Here is a 12,729-nt window from a genome sequence, read left to right as displayed (position 1 = left end):
TGCTGCAACTGCTGCTCTCATGCGGGAGGAAGAGGCTCCCCTTGCAACTGGATCCAGGCAAGCTGAAAAGTAGTCCGAAAGTCTCTGTTTTCCCCCCTGAAGCTGTGTCAGGACTCCAGTAGCAAGGCCTTCTCTTCTCATCAAGTAGAGACGGAATGGCTTCTTGTAGTCAGATAGGCCTAGTGCTGGTGCTGAGACTACAGAGCCTTTTAACTTCTTGAACGAACTGAAGGCCACATCTGTCTGGAGGAACGGGGTCACACTGACGTATTCACACTGAGGCTGCATTAGGACGGAAGCATCAGGGATCCAGGCTCTGCAATATGAAACTAGACCAAGGAAGGCCTGTAGCACCTTTGGAGTTGTCGGAGGGACCATCTTCTCTACTGTGGTCTTCCGGTCATCTGTCAGGTATTTCACCTGGTGAGCAATACAGTGTCTCTGGAACGTAACTTGCTTCAGACACCACTGGACTTTGTTCTTTGAGATCTTGCAGTGCTGCTCCGCCAGGTAGAGTAGGAGATACAAGGAATGGGCTTTACACGTGTCAAAGTCAACTGCACAAAGGAGTAGATTGTCCATGTATTGTAGCAGGGTTACTTCTGCTTGTTCTGTGACTCAGTTGGTGAGAACTGTGGACATTGCTTTGGTGAACTGTGAAGGGCTGTTCTGGGCCCACTGTGGCATCACTGTCCATGTGTGGTGTCCCCCCTGGTGCATTAAGGCAAACAGGAACTGGTCTTCCGGATGAGGGGGAACACTGAAGAAAACCTTAGCCAGGTCGGTCACTGTGAACACTTTTGCTGTGGCAGGCACATTCGAGAGCAGAGTGTGCGGATTCGGCATAATTGCAGTTTCAAACACTGTGGTGTCATTCACAGCTCTCAGGTTATATACCATTCTGAACTTGGCTGGCTCTCCTTTTACAGTCTTTTTCTTGACGGGGAAAAGCGGGGTATTGCAAGGCGATTTGCGAGGAACAATGATTCCTATTTCCAGGTGGACCTTCAGTTGGTCAGAGGCAGCTTGACTCTAGGCCTGGCCTGGGCCTTACGAGGGTACGGGGTACATGGCTTGAGTGACACCCGTACTGGGGCAACTTGAGGTTTTCTCATGTGCTGGGGTCCCTTAGACCATAGACTTTCTGGTACTACATCCAGTACCTCCTTGGGTAGGCCTCATCGATTGTTTAATGTTCTTGTAGCGCTGCCAGCATGACTCTTCTCGGGTCAGGGATGAAGAAAATGTCACTGTCCCATCTTCCTGGAACACTGTGGTTGCCTTCAGCTTCTGCAGTAGGTTCGCTCCCAGCAGGTTGAGTGGCAGGTCCTTTACACCACAAACTGGGACAGGATAGAGTGTCCTGGCTGAGTGCACACGCTCAGTGGCTTTGTAAGCTGAGAATGTCTGACTTGACCACCAATGCCCATGCGAGACACAGAGGATTCTGATAGGCAGGTGGGATCAGCGAGTTCCACAGGTGTCATCACACTTCTGGCTGCACCACTTTGGATCTGACAACGCCATCCATTTTAAGGGTAATTTGAGGTACTGGTCTTGCAGATGAAGTTTTACATGTCAGGAGCGTAGTGTCTTGCAGACCTGGCTTGCTTGCCTCTGTCCTATGGACGGGGTACTTCACTGCTTTCTGCACTTCCTCCTTGACCTGTTTCTCTGGACCAACTCTTGGATTGCATGGGTCCAGTCTCTTCGGGGGCGTGAGTGCTTTGCACTGGTTCTGGAAATGGCCAAACTTGCTACAGATGTAACACTTGACACTTTTTCTGTCTTTGTAGGGTGGTTGCGCTTTCAGGTCAGTGGTCACCATGAGAGGGGCTGTCTTCTGCACCCCTGGTTGGGACTCAATCCCTTTGGCTACTGTGGACAACGGCATGATGGGTACTGTAGCGGCAGCGGGGTCCGGCCTGCTGATTGAAGCTGCGGTGGTAAGACGGGGCCTGCAAGTGCATTCGTGGCGAGGCCCGGGGTGCCATGAGACCGGCGGCTGCATCCAACCCAAGGTCTTGGGGCGTTACAGGGGCTGTGGCTGCATCTGCCATCACTTCTTCCTCCTGCTCCGACATAGCTTCTCCCCTTTGCTAACCTTATTGAGGTCGGTGTCTCCTCTCTGGAGTCTGCAGCGGTTCTTCTGGTGTGTTGGTCGGCACTTTGCAGCGTCTTCACCTCTGGCTCCCCTTCCAGCGTTCTCAGCAGCACGGCACCCGTTTCCTTCTTCGCGCTCTTTGCTGTGCTATAATGGCGGCAGTTTTGGTGACAATCGGCAATAAACAGTCTCCTAGGCGCACATAAAACATTTTTTCTGGGTCAGTCCACTGCTATTGACCTGTTCCTAGGCCTAGCCACTATCAGTGGTTTCCTGATTGGCTGTCTCAGTCCATGCCCAAAGGCCTGTGTATCTGGTCATGAATGGTAAAGCCCAAGTCTTGGGATACTTGCATTACTCTGCAATGAAACTTCTTTACAGACTCTGTCTTATCTTGGCTCATGTCATGGCTCACTCTCTGAGCTGTTCAATTAGCTGTGTCCCTGACTCCCAAACGTGTACATCTGATTCTGCTGGAAGTTTGAATTGTTCCTTCATGATTGGCCAGAGTGCATCACCTGCTTCTATTTTCATTCATGGCCCAGAGATCATTCCAGCTGGCTGCATATGTTTGCTGCTTCTGCTACATTCTTCGGTAAAATGGCATGGGATGCATCCCTGGGTCTGGACTATTGTCACCTGACTTGAAGTGCAGTGCACATAGTGTAATGGTGGTGCTTCTATCTGCCCTTGCATTCTTGGTGCCTGTGGGTTTCTTTTCTAGTACTAGACAGCATGTATGATGTTCCCTCTTCATCTTCATCAGAAGAATAGTTGTGACAGCTTGTACTGGGGTCATACACTGACTGATTTTGAACTTAGAAGTTGCTTTTTTATGTGAGGATGTCTCCCCCCTTGCTGAAGCTATGATGGATTAGGATTATAGTTTCATGTTGTTGTGAATGTGGATGTAGGCAGCTCTGACCGGTGCTGAAGCTGTACATTATCAATACATGGTGATATCAATGTTCATGTAAAACCTTAAGGCCCCACGTTGTCAATATTGTTGACTGTGAAATGAGGTAACGGAGGATCTGTCAGTGAGCTCGTTCTGATATCACTCCTCCCCCCTCTGCACCCAGGGCTGAGCTGACTGCTGCCTGATATGTCTGGGGCTGCCCACTGTAGGGGGGGCTTTCACCTTCTTTCCCCGATATCACAACTGGCAATGGCTGGACTGTGCCAGGGACACCTTGTGCTGTAAGCACCATATTGTTTGAATTGGGCGTTGGCCCAGCCGGCAACACGGAGGAAAAAAAGAGGAAGAAGAAGGAGGAGGGGTTGAGGAGTGAGACAAAGGAATAGTAGGAGGGGAGAGAGAATGTGGAGAGAGAGAGAAGAAAGGTGTGGTGGGGGAGTGGATAAGGAGGGAGGAGAAGATGGAGGGTGGAGGGAGGAGAGAGGGAGGAGAAGAGAGGAGTGGAGAAAGAGGGGAAGAGAGAGAAGAGAAAAAATGTGGAGGAAGAGGAAAGGAGAGAGAGAGAGAGAGAGAGAGAGAGAGAGAGTGCGGAGAGAAAAGACTGACAGAGGAAAAAGAGGATAGATTAGAACAACAAGAATAATAGAGAGGAGCAATTATGCCTTCTCCCTGTAGGGAGAGACGGGGCGCACCACATACTGTGCAAAAATAACTACCTATACCATGGATTCTGCTAAAAGCAGACTGCGCAGATTCTCCCGTCTCATACCCACAAAAATCACTTCCTGGTTTGCTCACATAACTTTCTGTACCATCTAAACGATGTAAGCTCTGCTGCCACTTCATACCATGTATTAGTTTTCAGCAATCTAACATCAGCTAACTTCCTCTATTTTCCTTTCTACGTCATGCCACTCCGCAGCTTGAAGTCTGCCATTCTAATGAATTTCACGTACTTTGTACCTTCCAAAATCTTCACATACTTAATACCTTCGTATTCTGTCACTATCTAGGGGCTGTTTTCTCATCAGGAAGTAAAAAGACTTTCCTGTTGCTCGGCCACTCTATTCCCCATGGCAAAAGCAAAAAATGAAAAAAACACACAAAAATGAAAAAAAAAACAGTACTAAGAAAAAGAAAAAACTTCTAAAAATGAGTATATAAAACTCTAAGAAAAACCCAAAACGATAAGAAAAACCGTCAAAAACTTAGTTCACAACCAAAAACTCAAAATTTTGATACAAAAGGAAAGAAAAACTTTTTTCAAAAAAATAAATAAATAAAAAATAAAAAGGTAAAGAGATTGAAGATTGAGGAAAACTTAATTAAAAAAAACTTTAAAATGCCGCAAAAAGAAAAAGACCCTTTAAGAGAGTAAAAATCTCTGCGCTCAAATGCAGTCAGAGACATACTTCCTCTTTTTATATTCCGTATGCTATTGTAATAATATCAAATGTCACTAAAATCACGTATGTCACATCAAAAATGATGGATACAATTTAACTTCTTCACAAAAAGCTACACATAGCCAGCATTGCAAAAGAAAAAGAAAAAAAACAGATATGACAGTGTGATTTACAATGCATATCTCTCCTCTCAGCTGAAAAAGAGGAAGTTCAAGAGAGGAAAAAAAAAACAAAACTTTCTCTTACTATTTCATGCTCTTAAAGCGGCAATAGTACATGACACAAACAGACAGATAGACAATCCGAGAGATTCCCTTTTAAATTCTGTGACACATGCAGGTTGAGCTGGGAACAGACTACTGCCAATCGCACTGGACGCACCTGCGCCCGGGTTCTACCACCCCGGTCCGGACGTCCTGACTGGATCGCCGGCACTACGGGAATCTGCAGTAGCCCTCTTAAGTTATCACTACCCGTGCCTGGATCATGGGACCACCTGCCCCGGAACTCTGCGTGTTCCTCCTATGCACGGGAATCCTGCAATAACTTATCGAGCGATTTGACATCCTGCGGTCTGTTTCTCAGCAACTACAAACAAAAGTCACTTTCCCTTCCTCTCTCGGATTTTACACAAAACATACACGGTCCACAGCAGACACCTCCCAGGGTGGATTCGTGGCTCCGGATTTTTTACACTACCTGGGAATTTGTGACCACATCTTACCGGCAAGAAGCATAGACAAGGACTGGGCACAGGGGACTTTCAGGTAAGATGATAACATTTTCTTACCTTACTTATGGAGCTGCGCAGTCTCCTGCCCCTGTGCCAGGCCACGCTACAACTTCCGTATCTCCGGTAAGAAGGATCACATGCTTTTCATCCGGGCCTCGCTGTTGGGGGCCATTAATGTTATGGAAATATTAGGGTTGGATAAATATATCCCTGTGTGTGCTGTGGCCGCTCCCAATTAGACTGAGTATTTTGAGCGCTCATCAAGAATGGACTGTACACAACTGTGACAGAACAACATTCCATCAATACTGATACTTTATTGTACATACATAGTTTTATATTTTCACATAGAAAGGAGTGGTTAGGGGTTGTCAGGGGTGGTTAGTTAATTATCATATTGTCTAGCTCCTCTGTCATTGGTTATCTAAACATATATGGAATATTGTGATTAATGCTCATATGACTGCTGATCAAGCAACTAAACTCGAGTTCTCTGTCTAGGACAAAGTGGAGACACCTGACCAGCAGTCACCAAACATCTGACTCTCTTCTGCTTTTAGGGGTGGAAAACCCCATATGATCTGTCTGGGTTATATCAGTTCAGTTCGTGTCAGCCATTTTAAACCATTGATTATAATGTATATATTTGCTGTGAGCATATAAGTATATATTTGATTATAGAGGAGTATACATGCAAGTGAGATCTACATGATATATATATTTCTATCACAATACAAGAATGAGAGGTATATACAAGGATAACGGGCAAATACAAAGATGAGGTGCAAATACCACAATGTGAGGGAATATGCCAGGATGAGGGGCATATACTAGGATGGGGGCAGCATATTCCTTTATATCTGCAGTCTGCTACCCCTGCTCCTGTCTGTGACTGCTGTCCGTTTCACCCACCTGCATTCTGCTGCCCCGCCTGCTCTCTGGAGGAGTTGATTTTTCTAAACTAAAACTTCAGTATTCAGGTTAATTTGCAATGTTGGCACTTTGCAATAAATAAGTTTGTTTGTGGTTGCAGTTTGAGCACTCGGTCTCTAAATGGTTTGCCAGCACTGCAATAGGGAGTACCCATTTAATCAGTTGGAAGTGTGGGTAATATACCATGAAGAAGTCATCTAATCTCAAGCTCTTGAAGTTAAAGTGAACCTGTCAGAAGGATTGTACACAATACTGATTAAAATGACACCTGGTGATGAAATCCGTCTCGTGGTTGTTAATCTTTATCGGTAGTTTTCAGTTAATGAGATTCTCATGATCCAGGGTGGCCTGTGTGACTTTATTTGGTGTTGTGCTTACACATTCATCTGTATGGCTTATGACAGGCCACTAATCCCTCAGTGACCTGCGCCTATTTTACACACTGCAAATGGTTAGCACAGTTTGTTACTATGTGTCTCAGCCCTTTCTGGAAAGCAAGTAATGGGTACATTTTTTTAGACTAATGAAAAATAGATCTCTTTTGCGAGCCTACAACTATGGATCTCTTATGCAAGGCTCCAACTGCAATATTTTGTTATGTACAGTAAGTGGTCATTATAGCCATAAAAATGATATGGTTTCCATTTGCATTTTGTTTACTGTGTAACGTATTCTACTTTTTTTTTGTCATTCATAGATTGGATTGCCAGAAAACACAGTTAAACGGTGTGCTATCCAACTTTCTAGTGCCCTAGAGTATATACACAAGAAAGGCCTTGTTCATCGTGACATAAAACCTGAAAATGTTCTCATCTTTGATCAAGAATGTCGCAAGGTTAAACTGACTGATTTTGGTCTTTCATGCACAGCAGGAACATATGTTGAATCAATGTCTGAAAATTTGCCATATACAGCTCCCGAGATGTGCAGCTTAGGATCAGCTGATAAGCTTAATGTGCAAGGAAGTTTGGATACTTGGGGATTTGGAGTACTACTCTTTTGCATTTTGACAGGATATTTTCCATGGACTTCCGCAGTCTCAGGTGATAAAAATTTTGTTCAATATACCAAGTGGCATAAAAGCAGCAAGATATTTAGGCTTCCATACCAGTGGAATACATTTAGCACAGATGCCCTAGAAATGCTGAAAAACTTGCTTGTGCCAGACCCAAACAAGAGATGTGCCTCAACTGAAGTCATAAAATATGTCAAGTCACCTTGGAAAATATGTTTTAAATCCAACAAATACAAAATGTTGTCATATTAACGAAATGACATTTATGATTGTACAACCTCATTCAGACTCTCCGATAGTTGCACATTTAGTACAATAGAAGTGTAGAGAACTGCACCTGGAATATGGACATGTCTGAATGAGAGCCTGTGCATGTTTCATACATGCATCCATTCTGCCAACAGAACTGTAGTTAATCTCTATTATATTCTTATAGAATAGCATAAAAGCTGCAGTAGAAAAGATTGTAGAACTGCAACTCTTGATTACACCATAAAACTTACTGCTTATTTAAAAGCAAGTTTATGTATAAAAAGTAATGAAAACATGAAAAAAAAATGCTAGAGAGTACATCAGCAAAATCCATACTTTGCTATAAGAAATAATGCACATTTAAAAAAAGAAAAATTGAGTAATACATGAACTGTCCCTGTTGCACCTTGAAAGCCACTTCAGCATTTTTACTTAAAGGAGTAGTCAACTATTGGACAACCCCTGCTTAATCTACTGAGGACCCCAATTAACGCAATGCACTGTTTTTCTCACCCACCACAGCAGCCCCATTACAGTGATGTCGCCAGAGCAGCTGCAGACTGGCTGCAGCTCATTAATAGTCCATCAGGGCAGATGTCTGTGCTGACAAAATAGCAAAGGCTGCAGTCAAACAGTGGCCGCTCATCGAGTACTGCGGGCACGTGACAATGTCAAGTCAGGGACCAGCGGCACTGGCACTACTGTAAAGGCACCACTGCAGTGAGTGTACATTGGTTTAATCTTAATTGGGGTCCTGTGAATTGATTGCGTAGCCCAGCGGTGGACATCTCCTTTAATTATTACAGTATGGGAGGTTTTACCCCACCCATTTCTTTCCTAAGCCCACTTTGGCAGAATGTTTTGTGCCTCAACATACTTCGGGCCATGAATTGTGTATGAAAGTTTTTTTTTTCCTTAAAAGGGTAGATGTATTTATTAATGGCATTTTTTGGGGGTACATTATTTCTTGACTTGCATACCTTGGTGTGGTGATTGAAAAAAACAGCAATTTTGCTATTTTCTGTGTTTTAAATCACCACCTTTTATTGCTCAACATAAAAAAAATGTTACTTATATTTGTGGATCAGTATATTCAAGTTTATATCAAACATTCTGTATATACTTATGTATTTTACCTTTGACCAACACCACCAAGTTTTTACTGTTGTAGTAATATAATATATTTGAGTTTCCTTCTTTACAATTTAATACAATAAAACCAATGTTAGTGAAAAAAAAAAATTTGTTTTACTTTTTTTTGTCTCCGCAGAGGACCTCACAATGTGATCTACTGATAACATATTAATTGTGAAATATATATTATATACCATATATACTCGTGTATAAGTCGACCCGAGTATAAGCTGAGACACCTAATTTTGCCTTGAAAAACTGGGAAAACATATTGACTTCAGTATAAGCTGGGTATGCATTGTCCCCTAATCCCTATTTTGCTATGCATGGTTCCTCGTCCCCATCCTTGTACCATGAATAAAAAAACAATTATATATATCATACTTACCTTCCCTGCACGTTCTCGCATCTCATTCCGCTGCCAGCAGCTCCTGCGGCCGAGCGATCACGTGTCTCCGCTCATTAAGGGAATAAATATTCACCTCTCCTCCATGCCTATGGGAGTGGAGACAGGTGAATATTCATTACCTTCATGAGAGGGTACCTGTGATAGCCCAGCAGCTGCTGGAAGCCGGTGGCTGCTGCTGTAACTGTGCACACGTTATAAGAAATGAATATTCATTGCCAGGGCAGTGAATATTCATTTCTCTTTAGCAGCGGGCACAGGCTTTAGCCGCAGCCGCCGGCTCCTGCCTCCTGTGATCCGCTGGCCCCCCTCCTTCTGGGACAGTGACTCGTGTATAAGACGAGGGGGGCATTTTCGGAAAAAAAAATGTGCTGAAAAACTCGGCTTATGCACGAGTATATACTGTACAGTACAGACCAAAAGTTTGGACACACCTTCTCATTTAAAGATTTTTCTGTATTTTCTTGACTATGAAAATTGTAAATTCACACTGAAGGCATCAAAACTATGAATTAACACATGTGGAATTATATGCTTAACAAAAAAGTGTAAAACAACTGAAATTGTCTTATATTCTAGGTTCTTCAAAGTAGCCACCTTTTGCTTTGATGACTGCTTTGCACACTCCTGGCATTCTCTTGATGAGCTTCAAGAGGTAGTCACCGGAAATGGTCTTCCAACAATCTTGAAGGAGTTCCAAGAGATGCTTAGCACTTGTTAGCCCTTTTGCCTTCACTCTGCGGTCCAGCTCACCCCAAACCATCTCGATTGGGTTCAGGTCTGGTGACTGTGGAGGCCAGGTCATCTGGCGTAGCACCCCATCACTCTTCTTGGTCAAATAGCCCTTACACAGCCTGGAAGAGTGTTTGGGGTCATTGTCCTGTTGAAAAATAAATGATGGTCCAACTAAACGCAAACCGGATGGAATAGCATGCCACTGCAAGATGCTGTGGTAGCCATGCTGGTTCAGTATGCCTTCAATTTTTAATAAATCCCCAACAGTGTCACCAGGAACAAAAGATCTCAAATTTGGACTCATCAGACCAAAGCACAGATTTCCACTGGTCTAATGTCTATTACTTGTGTTCTTTAGCCCAAACAAGTCTCTTCTGCTTGTTGCCTGTCCTTAGCAGTGATTTACTAGCAGCTATTTTACCATGAAGGCCGGCTGCACAAAGTCTCCTCTTAACAGTTGTTGTAGAGATGTGTCTGCTGCTAGAACTCTGTGTGGCATTGACCTGGTCTCTAATCTGAGCTGTTGTTAACCTGCAATTTCTGAGGCTGGTGACTCTGATAAACTTATCCTCAGAAGCAGAGGTGACTCTTGGTCTTCCTTTCCTGGGGCGGTCCTCATGTGAGCCAGGTTTCTTTGTAGCACTTGATGGTTTTTGCAACTGAACTTGGGGACACTTTCAAAGTTTTCCCAATTTTTCGGACTGACTGACCTTTTCTTAAAGTAATGATGGCCTCTCGTTTTTCTTTACTTGGCTGCTTTTTTCTTGCCATAATACAAATTTTATCAGTCTATTCAGTAGGACTATCAGCTGTGTATCCACCAGACTTCTGCTCAACACAACTGATGGTCCAAACCCCATTTATAAGGCAAGAAATCCCACTTATTAAACCTGACAGGGCACACTTGTGAAGTGAAAACCATTTCCGGTGACTAACTCTTGAAGCTCATCAAGAGAATGCCAAGAGTGTGCAAAGCAGTCATCAGAGCAAAAGGTGGCTACTTTGAAGAACCTAGAATGCAAGACATAACTTCAGTTGTTTCACACTTTTTTGTTAAGTATATAATTCCACATGTGTTAATTCATAGTTTTGATCCCTTCAGCGTGAATGTAAAATTCTCAGTCATGAAAATACAGAAAAATCTTTAAATGAGAAGGTGTGTTCAAACTTTTGGTCTGTACTGTATATAACCCAACCCTGATTTGTTTGGAGATCTCCTTGGGCTTCATGGTGTTTGATTAGTGATGCCTATTGCCTTTCATAAAAGGTGTGTATATACTGACAGGCCATGTGACACTTGGATTGCACACAGGTGGACTTCCATTCAACATGCATTGGACTTATGAAGGTAATTGCTTCCTACAAAAAATGTTAGCGGCTTCATCGCACAAGGAGTGACTACATATGCACATGGCAATTTTTAGCTATTTGATCCCATAAATTTAACTTATGTCTATATTTGCTGATGCATCACACACAAATCTGATTACTAAAATATTTAAACACAGGTTGTAATGGAAAAAAAAAAAAAAAAACCCAAGGTGCTGAATAATTGAAAGCCACTGCACATGGAATCAAATATATGGGTATTACAACTAAAGAAATAAAGAAAAAAAAATGGCAGAACATCTGTCAAACATAGCAAGTGCTAATAAAACTTATTCAGGGGCATTGATCCATTTTGTGGAGGTGAATGGAAATAGTGTAGCAGTTTTCAATTCTTTGCTGTAGAAAGAGTTAAGCATTAGTGATGAGCGAGTATACTCGGTACTCGAGATTTCCCGAGCACGCTCGAGTGTCCTCTGAGTTTGTAATGATGTTTTTTACACGTGACTGGTTTATGTGGTTTTGAATACTTGTACTGACACTCCCTTTGATGACCATGATTAATAACGCAGAGAGTTTTGGAAATGCATCAGTCTGTGGACAGATAATTTCAAATTACATAGAAATAAAAATGTTATTTTATCCATATGGATGTGTTGTATATTGTTATAATTTGGTTTAATATATCTCGTGGTAAACAGAATATATACACCCATCAAATATAGATCATGGACAATGAAAGAAAGAGGAGTGTGGTGAACTATGAGTGAATGCTATGTTTCAGCACCTATTGCTCCCCAGAGTAAACCCGACAGGCGATATACAAGTCTGTGCACAGCACAGTCTATGGCAAGCCTAAGTTCTTTTGCTAAAGACCCTGCTGCCATGCCAACAATCAATAACTTATTGCTGAGCATCAACGGGTTATCAAACAGACCTGCCACTCTCCGTCAATCTCGTAGATATTGAAGATACTTTTGTCCATAGCATGTAAGGCAGGGTTGCACAACATTTTTTTTTTTTTAAGATACTAGGACCACATTGCAATACTGAACCAATTTCAAAGGCCACAAAAAAATAAGGATTTTTGTGTACTCACCGTAAAATCCTTTTCTCCGAGCCATTCATTGGGGGACACAGACCGTGGGTGTATGCTGCTGCTGCTGCCAATAGGAGGCTGACACTAAGTGATACAAAAAAAGTTAGCTCCTCCCCTGCAGTATACACCTTCCTCCTGGCTATCAGCTAACCAGTTCGGTGCAAAAGCAGTAGGAGATCAATAACAAAGTATAGCATGTCAAATTATATATGAGAGTATAGCATGTCAAACCATAAAACAAGCAGAAGCTAATAACAGGGTGGGAGCTGTGTCCCCCAATGAATGGCTCGGAGAAAAGGATTTTACGGTGAGTACACAAAAGTCCTTATTTCTCCTTTGCCTCATTAGGGGACACAGACTGTGGGACATCCCAAAGCAGTCCCTGGGTGGGTACAACATCAGTTCAGGCCCTGTGTAACCGCTACTTATAAGTGCGCCACCGCAGACTGCAGAGTCCACCTGTCCAGACTCACATCTGCAGAAGTCTGGGAATTATAGTGCTTCAAGACTGCATACAGACTGGATGAACCCGCAAGCTTCCAGGCGTGTTTTACTGACACCTGGTGCCTAGAGCCCAAGAAACTCCCAGAAAAGAGACTCCCAGGACCCCCCTTTTTGTTTAGGCATGCGCAGTCTGCGCTGCCCTTCGAACTTACAGCACAGGTGC

At 43.2% G+C, this 12,729-nt stretch overlaps 1 protein-coding gene across 1 annotated transcript in view; it reads left to right on the top strand.

Annotated features, from left to right (window-relative positions):
• Window positions 1–8,507, top strand: part of LOC143764751 (serine/threonine-protein kinase SBK1-like) — a 107,752-nt gene extending 99,245 nt beyond the window's left edge. The window contains exon 4 of the mRNA XM_077250679.1: window positions 6,793–8,507. Coding sequence (XP_077106794.1) covers window positions 6,793–7,362 — 570 coding nt within the window. The 3' untranslated portion in view covers window positions 7,363–8,507. The remainder of the gene's footprint in view (window positions 1–6,792) is intronic.
• The last annotated feature ends 4,222 nt before the right edge of the window (window positions 8,508–12,729 follow it).

This window comes from Ranitomeya variabilis, chromosome 4, assembly GCF_051348905.1.
Source record: "Ranitomeya variabilis isolate aRanVar5 chromosome 4, aRanVar5.hap1, whole genome shotgun sequence".
Classification (NCBI taxonomy): Eukaryota; Metazoa; Chordata; class Amphibia; order Anura; family Dendrobatidae; genus Ranitomeya; species Ranitomeya variabilis.
Note: the sequence above shows the minus strand (reverse complement) of the source record. Positions and strands in the feature narration are given on the sequence as shown.